We start from the raw sequence: 17343 nt of genomic DNA, 5'->3' as shown, positions 1-17343 counted from the left end.
TGTATATTAGGCTGATGAGTGCTAATGCTGGCTTAAGTACCACATGTGACGGATTATGTAACAGAAAAACCGCAAGGGACCGAGCCAAGTCGTGAGCCGCTCCTCTCCTGGTTTACCCAACAGTGAGACACTTGACAGTCTGGCAGAGAGACGAGTTTCAGACCACCTCTTTCAGAGTTGTTAAGTGATGTACAACACAAGCTGGAAAAACACACACGCAAACACGCATGCACACACACACGCAGAATATGATGCTCACTTGAAATCTGGATTCATAAAGCCCAAACTCCTGTTTCTCCAGTATTCCCTCAAGTCATCTGTGAAGTGTTAATGTGCACCGTTGATTGACATCTTCATAAGCACTCTGGGGGTTTGTGTTCACTGGAGCATGTATACGTTCTTTAAATGTGTCCATCCTGCAGATGTGCATCCTCGCAATAAAAAAAAGCACATTATCGGAATAACTTACACCTATTAGAAGTGATAAAAGTTTGACTTAAGTATTTCATCACTGCTGTTTGGTTTCAGATTGTCACGTTAGTGCCGAGTCTGTTGAGCATTTCACCAGCGGCAGGATGACGTACATTTACTGAGGTACTCTATTTTAATTAACTGGACTTGAATATTTCTATTAAATGCCATGGTGTAGTTTTTCTGCCTTCGCACCCCTGCAGTCATTCTCGACATGTTTTATATAACTGTCTGCATGTGTGCGTATGCGTGTGCACTGTGTATTTGTGCATGTCCCTTTATCTCATGATAATCCTTTTGCTCAATCATGCTTGTTGTAAAGCACTTTGGCACAAACGCTCAATAAATAAATTTGACCTTGACCTTTTACTCCACTACAATTTCAATTTTGGGAATGCTGTACTTTCTTTACATTTATGATGTGACAGCATAAATCACTAGTTACTTTACAGATTAAGATTTTACAAACAAAACATGTCTTAAGTATTATACATTAAACTACCCAAAAGTATACAGAATATTTTAAATTAGCTCCACCACAGTTACAACATTGAAACGCTACTTATGAATTAATATACCAATATTAGCGATGCAATAATATGGTGTATGATTATATATATTTTCTGCATTATAAGTACATTAGTAAGGCGGCAAGTGTCATTTTGACATTGTGGAGGGGACACATATGTAACAGGGTTTTTAAAGGTTTGCCGCCAGAATAAATTGAGCATCACTTAAAGATAGAAAACAGCGACAGGCCGGCTCACTCAGTGTAAAAGTTTCGACTAGCGTTTCAAGTAGAGAGTTGTGTGACACCCTGATGAAGACTCTAGTCGAAACGGCCCAACCTCTAAGAGCACCTAATTTTTTTTACATCTAACTACCCGGTGCAGCACTCCCTATTCTTCGTCATCATATTGCGCATCAAACACTTAATTTTTCTGCATTCTGTTGAATTATTTCTGCACCAATTTGTGCCCTTTCTGCATCACTTAATGTTGTAGATGTCTTTAATATTGTCAAAATAAAAGTCCTCTGCTATCTTCATGTTTTTACTGGGGGAGACAAACGCACATGTTCTAAATATTGAAGCGGACACGTCCCCTGAAACCCTCTCCTTAATCTACACCTACACTTTAAATACATTGTGCTCAGTATATTTATGTGCCTTTACACTGGTGACTTTATGAATGCATGAATCTACTTATAATGCAGTATTTTATACTGCAGTGTTGCTGATTACACCCTCCAACGCTGATTTTTACAAACACGAGGCAAAGCGCTCACTGTTCAAAATTTCCACCCACATTTCTTTCCTGAACAGTGATGATATAAATGATTTTCCTTTAAATGTGACTTATTAATGGATTAAATGAAGTGCATGTCCTCTTTTATTATTTCCGCGTACAGCCATGTGCCTCCTCTGACAGCTAAATATTGTCAACATATCTGCAAATCTGACTGAGTTAAAATGAAGCTTTATTTGGCCTCGGTAACTCCACCCAAACCTCAGCAGGCCACATGCACCAACTGGAGCTTTTATGTGGAAACTGTTTATTTGCCACGACATAAAATATTTCTACAAATATCACAAGAAGATTCTGTATCTGCTCGGCCTTTTTTTCTCCCTTCTCTCCCACCGCAGCATGATGTGGCATCATCTATGAATGCTTTCTGGGAAACTTATCTTGTGTAGCCTGCTAATTTTTTAAAATAAGCAACAGCATGAGGAGCCCGGGGTAACAGAGTCAGTGATTCATCAGTCACCATTCTTGTCGTAATTATGATTTCTATTTTGACATCTGGGGAAAGTCTTTGAAGTGCGTTTGATGCCGTGGAGAGCCGGCGAACAGCCTAATGGAGACGGAGTTTAGAAACTGTTGCCAGTCTTCTCTGAGCAATCACCCATGATACCCACCCGTGGCGAAACTCCAGCGTTTAGCACAGAACTGGAGCTCTCTGGTTGGGAGACAGCGGTTTTTGATCCCGTTCAGCTCGTCATCCACTAAAAAAGGAGCTGAAAAGTCTTTCACAGCTGAATGTGGACAGTGGTTTTTGTGTTCCTGAATCTTAAAATTCCCTCTATGCCTCAGAGAGCATCAGGAAAATTCTTGTGGCCACCTCTAAATTCAAAAACCACTGTTCTAGGGAAGTATTAGCCATCTGTGTAGAAAAACCTTTCCTAAGTCTGAGGCAAATATGGCTGATCCTTGTGAAAACAGTGATAATGAAGAGGAGCATTACGCTGGAGTTCCTGTTGTTTGTTGGTGCCTTCACCTCTGTTTGTCAGTGAGTAAGTCACTTGTAATGTCAGAAAATCTGGAAATAATGACGCTTAATGGCGCCTCTCTACTTTGTCATGTCTCGGTTTTTTTTTTTTACCTCCTGACATGTGTCGTCCCCCAGAGAGCGTCTGACACTTCTTGTACATGTTTTATGTGATTTTCTTTTCCTCTGAACACACACACTGTTACACTCTGGCTTTTTATTCATGAAAAAAAAGAAAGAAAAAAAAAAAAGAGCAGAAACATCAAGGGAACGCCGGCCCAGACTGGCTGGCACATATCGCAGGGTATTAACAGGTGAGGGTAATTTCCTAAAGGTGCAGACACCTGGCCTCACCTGGGGTTCACGGCGAGGTCAGGACACCTGTGCTGTTTTCTATCTTAACTCCCCGCAGAGGGCTTTTGCTATTACAGGTGTTCACACCTAACATTTATTTATTTCAGATTTCACAGGTGCTTCAGATACACTCAGCAGGAGAAGTGAAGATGCAGTAGAAGAGCCCCGGGGTACAGTCGGTCTGAGAGGAAGAGGCACGACAGATTTTTTTTTTTGTATGGTGAGCTCTTGCACAAACTTCAAATATATTTACAATAATAAACAATCAATGATTCATAAGATGTGATATTTACAGTTATTACAAATAACGTGTTCAGTGACTGCTGCTGGAGGAGTCTGGAAGTTGATATCTCTTAGCAGAAGATTTAAAAACAATTCACATTGTTTCGTCTTTTGTTTGCAGAGGAGGAAAAAAAAGATCCCACTCTGGTGTCAAAAGAGTCTGGTCAAGTTAATGCCAAGAAATCTGTGGTACAATACAAACAGTTTAATTGTGTAATTAACAATCAATAACCACTTCTAGTTAGAACATTTCTGCAGAAAGGAACCGAGAAACACTTATAAAACAGTCAGTTGTAACAAAATAACTGGTGTTCTCATTGAAATAAACTCATAAAAAAGAAACACTTTTATACAGAATATTTATACAGGAATAGCTTTTTGAATTGGATTGTTAACCAAAGGAAGACACATCGCAGACATCGATTTTCATACAGATTGCATATGTTTTTCTCTCTAAGGTGTTCTATAGGTTAGTCATTTTACCTAAGCTTATTTGCATGATAGTAAAAATTGCATACAACATTAATTGTGAAGCTTGTAGCATGAGTTGCTCGACATACAGCACTTTTTATAGGCAACCTTTAAAGCACATTTCTCCATTTAAAACGTTTAAGACACTTTTTGTTTTTACTGCCCATCGAAACCACATTTATAAATAGAAAAAAGGTCGGTGGAATTTTAAAAAAAGCTCTACGCAACATAAACTTTTTAAAAAAAGTAATTACATCAGAAACACTGCATGAACTGCAAATAAATAATGTCGGACAACATAAACATGGTGTAATTCACATTTCTAACTGTGTGGCAATTCAGAGAGTTACAGTGACAAAGGTTTTGCAAAATAATCTAACATCGGCAGTGCCGTATAGTACAAGGCATTTGTTGGCATAGTTTCTTTAAGACTGTATTTTTTTTTACAGTTACAATATAATGTCTATATATATATATTTATATTTCCTCCCTAACAAATAATATGTAAAGACTGAGCTATTCTCGGAGATTCACCTGGGCTGGGTGATCGCGCTCCAGAGTTTGGAGTGATCCATAATCACATTATGCGCTTTTTAAAAGAATAACTAATCTGCCAGCAGGCTCCAGACTTGATACCTCATAATTAAGGCCTTGTCAACCACTTGGTCCTTGATTTCATTTGCTATTTTAAAAAAAAAAGAAAAGAAAACAAATCCAGTTAAACATCACATACGTAAACACCTATCAAAGTCCTAGCAAACTCCAGGGGGACTTTTTTCTTTTTAAATATAATCAGTAGCTCAAAAAGATAAAGTAAGTCAGTGTAAAACAACAGACATAGAGTGCAGTCAGCAAATATCCACGGCAACATACTTAGAATAATTTTTTGTGCAGATTATTTAAATGATGCATCAGTCTTTACAGTGAATAATACAAGTTTTACAAAATCCAAAAAGTAGTACTTGAGTCTGAAATGGGCTTTCCAGTGTGTGAGCACTCACTTCACATAGTCAGTCTGATATATATAAACACTCCTCATATAGTCCAGACGCTGTACTGATTAAAAACACTACTTTTCTTTATTTGCAGTGTGGTGGTTCTGTGTCGGCCAGAGCGGTACATTTAGCACAGTCACCAGTCTGTGTGTGTGCACAAGAAAACTCTCGGTATGTGTTCAGACGGGCGAGAGTCCTACTCCTTGGCCTCGTGCTCTGACTCTGACTGGGCCTCGGCGCCTCGGGCCAGCTGCTCCTCGATCTTGATGGAGAAGATGGTGCTGTTGGTCTGCGTGCTGTCGTCCAGCTCCTTCAGCAGCTCTCCGCTCTCCCTGAAGTCCGTCAGCTCCTCCTCGAAGGCCGGGCTGCTGCTGCTGCTGCTGCTGCTGGTGTTGGTGTTGGTGGTGGCTGCGGTGCTGCTGCTGCTGCTGCTGTTGTTGTTGTTGTTGTTGTTGTTGCTGGGCTCCTTGGGCGCCTTGGCTGGATGATTGATGTAGAAGCGCTGGTTCTGGAAGAACTTGATGATGGTGAGCTTGGGCAGGTCCAGCTGGGCTGACAGGGTGTGGATGGCCTCCTCGTCAGGGTACAGGCCCACGTCCTGGATGAAGCTCTGCAGGATGCCAAGGGCCTCCAGGGAGATCTTCCCTCCGCAGGTGCGGGACTTGATGCCCCCTCCGCGGCTGCCCTCGTCCTCCGTCTCTGCCGGGGAGGCGGTGGAGGGCTGGCGAGGCGGCAACCGGGGGCCGGTGGTGGGCTGCAGTTGCTGCAAGGGCTGCTGAGACAAGAGGGGTTGGGAGGGCTGCTGTGACTGGGGCGGCGGAGCCTGCAGTGGGAAAAAAAGGGGGAAGAGAAAGGAGACGGGGATGTTATCAGTGAACACTTATCGGCGCCTTAATAAGGCCTTTCATTAAAATCAATTGAGTTGTGAGGAAAAATGGGCCCGCTGTGTATAGAACAGGCACTTGGTTGAAGGAATTTTCCATGTAATATCTCAGTGAATGTAATCAGTTCTGCAGATATGATTTTTTTTCCTTTTTTGGTAGAGGGAGATTGTGTCTCTCATTGTGGGGGGAGAGGCAACACACACGCACACACACACATGAACTCAAAAGACACACTCAGCCCTACACACAGTGGGAAACTGGCCTCTCTATTATAGCCTCTGCTGCTTATCAGGCTCTATTGCCAGGCAGTGATAAACAAGCTCCCTGTGCACAATTCACGTTGCGATGGTCTGGCTGATTTGCCGCAGTGTGAGAATGCTATCGATGGCTTTCACTCTGCCGTCAGAATCCCGTTAGTGTAAACACATGACACATTACTCGTAAAATGTCTCATTGTGTGGTTGGAGAGGGAGTGAGTGGGCAACTCGTGGTCCCTATTGACCCCGCAAAATGGGTGCTCTTTTATTTTCATTTCTGAGTCAGACACTGTAGAATAGGTGTTTCATAATGAAGTTTGCAAAACAGCACTTTGCAGGGACTCTGTTTGCCAGCTGCATAAATGCACCCAAAGATGTGATTTTACTGTACCAATATACTGAGCCATGATAGTTCTTGTTGAGCGAATGGGAGCTAATTTGGCTAATGTATCGTGTTAGTGGAGGACCGGCACGAAATATTTAAACAGCAGTCTCGTATGGACAGTTTCAAACTGCACCATTAAATCAGAAATAATCCTATTTTATCAATCTGCAGCCATTTCTGTTTGCATGCAAAGTATGCACAAAATTCCCTCATTCCTTATCTGCTGCTGAAACTGATTTGTAAAAGAAATCCTATTACCTTATTTATATCCAGTAAATGGCAGCCTTTGTGAAACCCTGGCCATGTCTCCAAGTAACCAAATAACTAATCAACCACTCAGCTGTGGCACAGACTTTTAATAGAAGTATTATTGTACTTCATTAAGATATTTCGACCGTTAAGCGAGCCTGTGTGTTATTTTCTATTCATCTGCCAGATGTCTTGTATAAAGCGGCTCTGTTAAATAAGTTCAGGCTAATGATATCTTTGAAAACAGCTTTCGGTGAAAAGTAGGAACTTTTAATTGTTGCTGTGTTTCTAATTAACGAGAGTTCATAAAAACTCCAAAGTGTTGTTTATTAAGAATTCCTGAAAGATTAGTTAAGATGAAATGAACGGCTGGAAAATTATGTTTTTTACTTATTTGTTTTTGATGCAGAGAAAGCAGGGAAATACGCACAAACACAGTGAGCAGAGGTTTAACAGGAGAGAGTACAGGAATATGGGTAACGTTTAACAATCAATTTCATTATCACGACTGATTGATTCATCTTTAAGTCCAGAGAAACTCAAGTTGCTTTGCCTGGGGGCCTCTTTTGTAAATTAAAAGGAGGCGAGGGGCCAGTTTATAATCACACATATATAACACTTACCAGAATATACAATAAAGAAGTGACTGTTTTCAACCTTTTAATGTTTGCTGCCCTCGCTCATCTGTACCAAGAGGCTAATCCACTCACAGCAGGTCAGGTGTATGCAGGGGTGTCCCTAGCATCTGAGGACACCTTTGTTGGGGGGGCCGGGGGATCCTCAATGGTACTTTTTATCGACAAAAAAGCTCTATTTTGATGCTTTTTTTATGCACTCCAGCACCGTATTTACAGTCAAATTATAAAAAAAATCTCGGTGTGGATCAGTTTATTTTTATTGTGAGTTAAAAAGTCACTGGTGGGACACCTGGCACCCTGCTGCTGTAAGATAAGTACCACTGATTCTATTAAACAGGGGAAAAATGCTTATCACAATTTCCTAAATCCAAAGTTGATGTCCTCTTATATTTGTTTCATCTGACCAGCACCCTAAAACCCAAAACATACTCAGTGTACTGTCACATGAGATAAAGAGAAGGAGCAAATCTTCACATTTCAGAAGCTGGAACAAGCACATGTTTGGCATTTTGTCTTAAAAAACTTGACTTCAGTGATTGATTGAATGTCAAAATAATTGCTAACGTTTTGGTTCTAACATGAATAACAGAGTAGGGGTCTGAGATTATTACGGTGCATGAACTCCAGTTGGTCCAGAGTTCAGCCTCCTGGATCGTTACCAGCAAAAATACCACCCAACTTCCTCTTAAATATCGCATCGCTTTCAAGATTCTGCTTCTCACAGTCATGATCAAACCCCGTCCTACCTGTCTGAACTCCTTCATATCTACACACCCTCCTGTACTCTGAGATCCTCTTCTGCAATCCAGCTCACATCACCATCTGCCAGCTTGGTTCTAGAGCCTTCAGCCGTTATGTATGTGTGTATCCATGCATGCAAGCTTTCTCATTGTAAAGTGTGTGAAAATAATATCTAATAAATACATTTATTTCTCACACAAACACACACACAAATCTCCAAGTACTTTGGAGTGTCTGTCTTAGGTTGTTTCAGAGGCATCATCATACGTGAGCTCATTACGTCTGGGACACATGCCGTCACGCTCACCTGTAGCTGGTCCGTGGACATGTGCATCATGTGCGTCGGCCGCTCGTTGTGGTGCTGCTGCTGCCCGGCGCTGCTCTCCTGCTCGTAGATGGCGTCGCGCTCCACCTGGGCGAGGCTCAGGAAGCGGCGGATCATGGAGAGGTTCTCCCAGAGCGTCCGGTTCTCCGGAGACGGATCCTCCTTCCAACGCAGCAGCTCACAGAGCCAGCCCTGAGGGAGGGATTAGAGGGAGACACAAGGAGAGGAAGAGAAGGTCAGTAAAGCGTGACTCACATGAGCACGGGTCAAAAGAATGTATTATGAATAGTTTTACATTTGGCTGCATCTCTGAGAGTGTTTAAACTAATTTTAGGCCCAAAACTGGTTCACAGTCACCACAGTGCTTCACCTAAGAGGAGAACCAGATTATTAAATATGCTTTTCCTGGTGTTAACAAAAACACTTGCACACCCAAATGTTCTCAGGAGAGCATTAAAGTACTACGATGAAAAAGATCCAGCGTAACAACATTTCAAATAATGAAAGTAATTAATATGAAACAAAAGTTTTGCAAAACACTTTCTTACGAATCATAGTAAAAACAAACACAAACACCCCATTGTTTCACAGTGGCTGCACCTGCAGTTAGTATGTTTTTCTCCCACAGCCGAAGACGAAGATGTGAATTAGCCAAGGTCAAGCAACACAGCAGGAAGGAACAATTTAACGTGACAAGAAACACACACACACTCGCATATTGAGTAGCACCCTTGGGAGGAGGCAAGTGACTCCCATGTTTGAAACACTCCAGCAGAGGGCCATGAAAGACAGAGCTGAGGAACAGTACGGGACAATTACAATCACAAACGCTTTATTTGATCAATACAATGGGTGCACAATGAGTCTGACCTTGATGACGGAAAGATTCAATGGGAGAGTGACACGTTACTGAAAGTGCGGGACAAAGGGGAGCATGAACTCACTTGTAGTGGAGTTAAAGCTGCACAACTGCACAGAATTACACTTTAGCAACGTGACAGATATCACTTCAGAGGCTTTTACGATGACATGATTATCGTAATTAAAAACTAAATCAAAATTAGTTGCTAAAGTTTTTGTTTTACATGTGAAAGAAGTTGTTTTGAATGTCTGACATGACACAGATCACAGTTCATTTCACTTAACCCCAACAGGGAGCACTCATCAGACATTCATTTACATGTTACTTTGCATACATTTGCCTTCCAATTACATATCACTATTAGAAGATACTCTGAATTATGTTGATTTGAATGGAAGTGATTAACAAATCGGCAAATTATTTTGATCATCCATCAGTTGTTTCAGGCACATTTTTAAGCCAAAAGCTCCGAACACTGTCTGATATCTGAGGATCTGCTGCAGTTATTTGTCTTATAGGATAGTGAACTAAATAGTGCTTGTTTTAGGACTGATGATTGGTCACCTTTGAGTCTGGGAAACTATTACCTTCACTTTTCACAATTTTCAGACATTTCTATATATAAAAAAACATACATTAATCAGTTGAGGGAATGAAGAACACGTTAATTAAATAAATGTGGTGTGTGTGTGGTGTAAATGACAAATAAATGAACCTTAAACCTCTACGACCATGTCCTCTTTTATTTCCATTCTTGCGAGTCCTTTTTGGGCTTTTGGTTTGGGCGATTGAGGTCTTTCCAGTTTTACAGGATTCAAATGCGTGTTTGTGTTTGTTCACGGAGCTGAGCGACAAACTGAGGATTCACGACTGCACAGACAGAAGGGCTCTGCAGGGGTTCAGTGACGTGGTCTCTCAGCCTCAGACGTGATGACCTAAACCTCAGCGGGCCAGCGCGTGTGTGAGTAAGAGTGACGGGAAATAACACACTGTAGTGCTGTGTGGGAGAGCGAAGAGTAGTCGGGGGAGGGGAGGGAGGGAGAAGGGGATGAAGCTACAAGAGAGCTGTAAAGGGACAGAAGTGGATGAAGAAGGAGGGACGGCCGGGGAGTGAAACCAGCGAGGAGGAAACACAGCGTCAAAGAGAAGCAGCGAGGTGTGTGAGTGGGACTGTGTGTGTGTGTGTGTGTATGTGTGTTACAGAGGGCTACTCGCTCAGCCGGGTAGTCTGTCCTGGCACCGTGACAGAGCGGCGCTGTAATCTCCCGGCCAGTGCGCGGCAGCACCTTTCATTTCCACAGGATTACACCGCGCTGCTGGTCCGCACACAGACACACACACATGCATACACACAGAGGGCAGAGCCACGCCGCCACACTGCATGCAAGAGATAACTCAGCAGTTTGGTTGTCCCCTGTTCCAACTCCTCCCATAAGCCACATCAAACCCAGGAGGGGTTTTGGAGGAAGCCGAGAGGGGGGAGAAAGAGAGGGAGAGAGACATAAAGACAGAGAGGCAGAGAGAGGGAGGAGAGCGGGTAGAGGGGGCCATAAAGCCTGCGTGCCCACCTTGTTCCTTTGCCACGTTTATTGTTGCGTTTTTAATTTGCATGCAGAGGGATTTGGACGGCGCTCCAGTTGGGCTGTCTGTGGTTTCAGCTGATTCGGTAGTGAGGGAGAACACACACACACGCACACACACACAGCCCGCAAACACACAAACAGACACACACAAACCACCACACACCATCTTGTCAAAGCCAGAGAAACTGTACCCCGGCCCAACGATGGAGTAATCCAACTCAAACACTCCCAAAACCAGCAGGATTAAACCCAAAGTAGCAGAGCCAATCAAACAAAGGCACGACGTGAACTCCATTTCAATGCCAGGAAGTCCATTTGATGAAATAAAGTACAGAGAGTTTATTAGTTCACAAGTGCGAATGTTGGTTTCTGTGGCTTTTTACTTTGCTGCCTGCGTTTGTGCAGTTTTTTTTTTTTTTTGGAGCTGACATTCAGCTTTTGTAGAAGATGTGGAGGGAAGAATCACATGAACATTTGCTAAACGTTTTCCATGTGATGTACGTCAAACAGCAGTTAGCAGCGCTGCTCCCGGCCAGCACTGTGGACAGTGGACAGTCAGCATTTTCCATGGCAGTTTCAAGAGCTTTGTTTGTGTTTGTCTAATTGCATTGCTTCCACAGGCCAGGCAGAGGCAGCGGGGATAAAGGCAGGAGAGAGATGGTGAGAAATAGACAGAGAGACAGTGAGGGAGTGAGAGAAGTTGGCGATTTGACTCCCGTGTTGTCAGTAAACGGTGAAATAAAAAAAACTAGGATATACTAGACGGCATAAAACATTTCCTCTGAAGTGTAAAGTGAAATATATTTGATTTAGAATTAACTTACACATAAAAATTCCTCCCAAAGAACAACTAAACCAAGATTTTATGTTCAACATCAGCATACTGTTGCAAACCTGTTCCCCCCTTTTATTATTTAACGTAATTTGTGGAGCCTCTCCACCGCCGCTGACAAGCACCAACCGCTCTTGATTGGATCATGGAACTTGCTGCCCTTGCCGCTAAAGTGTTCCAACACGGTCCAGAAAACAAAAATCTAGGGCTCTTCAATCCAGTGTACTCTGTGTTTTGTTGAAGATCATTAAGGGCACTCTATAAATAAACAGAACAGGTAGTTCAGAACAGGCCTATCTGTCGGCCAACACAGTACACACTCACTTGTGTTTGACAACAACTCGTGTTCAGTCAAGATATGTTTTATCATGTCGCAGTTTAACCATCGAGGCCACAGAGTACTGCAGTGACAGGAACCAGACTGGTGATACATGCGATGACTGACGGGATAGATAATTATCACTAACAGCAAACCCGCAGTATTAACTTTTTTTTTAATTTTACAAAGATATGACTCAGATTGTATGGTTTAGTCTCACACTTCTAATCAACTATCACTACAAAAACCACAGGCAGACATATTTATCAAACCATGTTAGACAAACAGATAACCCAGCACAGAGCAGCAGACGGCCAGAGTAAATGAGTGTCTGGTTAAGAAGTGAATGACGGACTTAGATTGGCCAGGATGCTCATGTTGCTCTGCGTCTGCTGAGTGATAAAGATAAAACGATTGTTTGCCAACGCGTTAGCCGTAAAGACATCTTCAGAATTCTGTGCAATTACTTTGGACTCTGTTTGTTCTCGTGGTAAGATGCATCTTCAATTTATTTTTGTTTTGTCCCACTAATTTTTATCTGAATTTAAAAACCTCTGAAACAAAAACTGAAGTGTAAGTCCATTAAAAAAGTGTCCGAAATTTTGATTGTTTTACAAGAAAACATGTCAAACGTGGTGACAGAGACATGTGCTTGTTTTTCTTAAGAGGCCACTATGTTTGAATAATTGTTGTTTTATTGTGTATTTTTGTATTTTATGTTGTATTTTCAATGTGTTTTGATCGGCTGCTACCTCGGCCAGGTCTCTTCTTCAATCTCAAGGGGACTTCCTGGTTTAATAAAGGTTAAATTAATAAATAAATAAAATTATGTTGGGGGTGCCCACATTTTTTTTTGTATCTGTTGTTGTTTGTTTTGTGTTCTTGTTGTTATTTATTCCATCAGTTTGTGTCAGGAAACCAAATAAATCCTCATCATAAAAACTGTTTTAAAGTCATTCGGCCTTTCATTACACTATCGTTGAACGAGCGATTAAACACTGTTAAAACATCAACAAACTGTCTTTATTCATGTTTCTTGCAAAATCTATATTTTACAAGATTTTATTTGAGCATTATAATTTGCCTTCGCTCAGTACTAACTTTTCCTGAATAGAATTTGAATGCATCATATTGTAACTCACTGCAACCTCCGTTAGCTTTTTTTGTTTCAGCCACTGGTTGCTTACAGCTAACAGCTAACGCTAACTAGCTCTCCTGCCGATTTTAACACCGATTTGTTGTTAACAATGTAGCATTACCATGGAAACAACAGGGTGCATGCGTGTTGATAGAGAGTTTACTGTGTTTAATGTGCCATGTCAGAAAAACATCAGCCACTACCATCGGTGAATGTCATCTTTGTTGACAGGTCGATGTCAGCAAGGCAATTATGGCTGATACCGATGATTTTATATCACTGTAAATTGAGTATTTTTGTATTTTGGGCCCTTGGTCCGAGAAAACAAGGAACTGTAACATGTCAGCCTCATATTAAGGCAGTTGTGATCTGCATTTTTGACTTTTTTTGGCATTTTATAGACAAAATAATCAACCAATTAGTCCATAAAATAATTGCTGGATTAACTGATAATGAAAATAACTGCAGCCCCAATTTGGACCATGATGGATAGAAATCAAATTTACTACATGTTTAAAGGAATATATACTGGAAGCTAGTACTGATAAGCTTTTCAGTTGACCTACTGAAGCAAAGCGATGCATTCTCCCAACCTAGATTACCTGAGAAACCACAGAGTAAGTAGTGAACTGGAAAGCCAGTTTGTTTTGATGCTAAATACATCTCTCACAGAGGCTGCAAACAGGTTCATCGGAGCAATAAGTACTGACAGGCAAAGGATTATCTTGCTATGTTGGCACACACCTGCGACAATATTGCACAATAATCCGCTGCCTCTAGGTCATCGTTGCTTAATTATTAATTAGTTTCAAACAACGGGACTGGCAATCAAGGCCCACCAGCCTTTTCTTGTTTTACAGCAGACACAGATCTGACCAGAGGCTAATGGGGCTCTGGGGTCATAAGGTGCCAAATTAAAAGGGTAATAAACTCTTCAGCAGGCCATTGTACACTCCTGGTATAAATAGCAACCGGGTGTTCTGATAAAAATATTTTCCTCCCAACACAATAGTTGAATTCATGCGCGAGATTCACCCAGCTATGCAATGTGGTACACCGTGTATGTGAGTGCTGCAGTCACAAGCTGCCAATAAGCGCATAGGCCCGCTCTGTCAGAGAACAGCATGGTATTCACCGCCCAACCCATCCACCACCAAACTACCACTGCAAACACACCCAACATGGAGGCTCAGAGAGATGCTGATGAGCAACTGGCTCTGCTGTGAGACAGGGTGAAATAGACAGACAGATGAGCGACAGACAGACAGTGGGGTCTGTCCCACGGCCTGGCCAACACCTTCCCTCTAATCTCATTTGCTTGTTATCAGCCCCATCAGGCTGACCTCGGCCACTGCAAAAATAAATAAATAAAATAAGCCAACAGATGTCCATCAATTTGCCTTTTGAGTTTTTTCCCCCCTCCTTCCTCCGATTACTGCGTGACCAAAAATCAAGCCTCAGTTTCAACCCCAGAAACAGACAACACGAGTATATGGAGTACAATTTGATCTTGGACCATTTGGACAAAAAAAAAGAAGAGGAGAAAAAGGAAAAGCCAAGATGACACATCAAAAATGAAGAAAAAAAAATCACAGATGAAAAAATGATTGTGGCCATTGTTGTGGCTGGCGGGTTGGAGGACAGGACTGTTTCAGAGGCAGCAGACAAACCTCTTCTGTGTCTGAACAAGGGAGGGAGCTAAAAGTAGGGGGAAGACAATGCATTATTGTCTTTCCTCCTCCTTGAACCTGGCAGAGGCCCAGCACTGGCAGACAACACTATGCAGATAAATGCAGCCGATAACACGTTTCTCCTCCCTGAGCAAGCCAAACTGGCGGCTGCACGTGCGCGTTCACCCCGCAAGGTAACGTGCGCTGTGTTGTAAAAACATTAGGCCATGGTGGACGCCCATCTGCTGATGATGGTGGAGTGTTGAAACGCTCCTGATGCTCGGGCATATGCGAATCTCCCGCAACAATAAGCAATAATTGACTGCAAAATTCAGGGCCAGATTTTTTTTAGGGAGAATAAGTCTTTATATGTAAATCTGAGTGACTTTACACGTAATCTTTGGCTTTGTGTGAGGAAGATGGAAATAGGGTCAGTGGCCTTACTTGAACTGCAATGGAAATTGGAAGGACAGCGACGATGTGCTAAAAAATATAGTGAAAAACACATTGTACCCTGCTCCCACACCAACCACAACACTGTAACAGCCTATTTATTCATCTGTAAGTGTCTTTATTCAGTTTCTTCTTTAACACAGCCAGAGGCAGCTGTTTTCTCAACATGCTGTGCTACAATTACTTTACACAGGGATACCATGAGCCTTGGAATGAACTAATAACTTACAGGGATGATTCAACTGCCATTTGTCTCATCAGATAATGGGTCAGGTGAGCAAAGGCCCAAATTCCCAAAGAAAAGTCTACTTAGTGTTTTTATGGAGTGTTAAGCCAAATTTATGCTCCTCTGTGGAGGTGTTCTGGTGGTCCCATCATCAATGCTTCAAGGATAGAATTAATTTATGGTTCAACGTAGGATTTAACCCGTTGATTATCTTAGCCACACTGCAACACTGGATGAATAATGCTGGTTGTGTTGGGTTATATACCCAAAGTAATCGTGTTTATATTCTTTCACTGGCTACGTGATGGGGAGATGGTCACGGCGAGGGCAAGGTTTGCACTGAAAATGACTGCTAGCAATATCTTAACATACAAATTTGTCTCGCTAAACGAAAGGAGAAGATTACAGAGCTGTGCATTCATTATATCCAAAGTAATCGTGTTTGCATTCGTTCATTCACTTGCAGTGAGGAGAAGGTTTTTGCCCTGGAAATGGCTTTGCTACATCACAAAACACTAATTTATCTAGCGTTACTGAAAAGAAGATTATTGAGCCTTTTTTTCCCCTGACATTCTACATGTTGGATTTGTGATGGCGTCTCTACGTAGTTTCCATGTCCTGAGAGGAGGAATAGAAGAGGACCATGTCTATGGATCATCTGAAAAAGCTCAATGCAGAAGCAAAAATCCACTCAATCACATTAATTCTGGGAACTCAAACTGGAGACCCACCGGTCACGAACTCACCATCGCAATTCATGTGTGGACGTCAACAAACAACAGAAGGTATGAAGATGTTAAACATTTTATATCACCCCTTAGCTTAAAGAGAGGCGGAGCAGGGACCCTACTACTGCACGTATTGTATAAAATTGAGTTGCACTTGAGATAACTGTAAGTTAGCAGCTGTTGTAGCGTGGCTAAGTGCATTAGCCTTAACTACGACTGCTGCCACCTACTTTCATCCGGCGGTTTCTGAGGTGGACGGTGTGTCAGAGTCTCTTGCTTGGAAAGTTACAAAATGAAAACGGCCATTATGTTTCAATAGAAATAAATGTTAGCTTCCTAGTTCACCTTGCCGTGATAGATAAGTGCCGCACAGTGATTTAGCATTAGCTAGCTCACATGATTGCATGAGGATTTATGGGTGACAGTTAGTGTCTCATTGTGGACTGTAAATTAAATGTCCTTTTTATGAATAGGCCAGTGTAGCTTTGCTAATCATTTGTTGGACGAAAAACAAATCAAATTAAAACTAAAATTCTCAAACAGTAATCTGGCGGCTCCCCTGCAGTAACTCTGTTGTAAGATAAGAATTAGTTATGCTGTATTCACATGCAATCGAGGAGACAGTAGACAGCAAGGCAAACGTTACTTTAAGTGGACAAAAGCGGCATGGTAAAATTAGTTAAGGGTTGACAGCGTTGTCATTTAAAGGTAAAATATTTTAACTTTTTGCCGTCCTCCACAACAGAATTTACAACCAAATGCTACGTAGCTCCTTCACACAAAACAAAAACACAGTTGATCTGGACGATTACTGGACATTGGTAGAAAAATTACACAGAATAATAGATACAAAATAATTTTATTTAATATATATTTGTAAACAATACTGCATCACCACTGCAACACGTAGTAATGCGTGTTTCGTTAGACCATTCTGCCATTCCATCACAAAGTTTGTTTGTTTTTCCCGTGCTGTCCAGGAACTGTTTTCCGTCTGCCTGATTCCATGTGAACGCAACATACAGCTAAAGGAAATTAACATTTTTCTAAAAATATAATTTGTTCAGGGCTCTTCACCATATGGCGATCAAAGTGTTGAATGTATTGTTAAGCCACGTTTTTATTTACCTCCGCATCATTTCTCATAACCTCTCCCTCTGATTCCAATTCACACGCTGGTCCTGAGTAATCAGAAGGAGGCATACAACAAAA

At 41.8% G+C, this 17343-nt stretch overlaps 1 protein-coding gene across 11 annotated transcripts in view; it reads right to left on the bottom strand.

Moving 5' to 3' along the window:
- Window positions 1-4049: 4049 nt before the first annotated feature.
- LOC125893038 (DNA-binding protein SATB1) overlaps window positions 4050-17343 on the bottom strand; it is a 67473-nt gene continuing 54179 nt past the window's right edge. For all 11 annotated transcript variants that reach the window (XM_049583473.1, XM_049583479.1, XM_049583477.1 and 8 more), the window contains 2 exons: window positions 8303-8512; window positions 4050-5664 (listed from right to left, as the gene is read on the bottom strand). In XM_049583473.1, the coding sequence (XP_049439430.1) occupies window positions 5038-5664; window positions 8303-8512 (837 nt within the window). In that variant the 3' untranslated portion in view covers window positions 4050-5037. The remainder of the gene's footprint in view (window positions 5665-8302; window positions 8513-17343) is intronic.

The sequence above is a fragment of the Epinephelus fuscoguttatus genome, linkage group LG8 (genome assembly GCF_011397635.1).
Source record: "Epinephelus fuscoguttatus linkage group LG8, E.fuscoguttatus.final_Chr_v1".
NCBI lineage: Eukaryota > Metazoa > Chordata > Actinopteri > Perciformes > Serranidae > Epinephelus > Epinephelus fuscoguttatus.
This window is presented reverse-complemented; position numbering and strand designations above follow the sequence as displayed.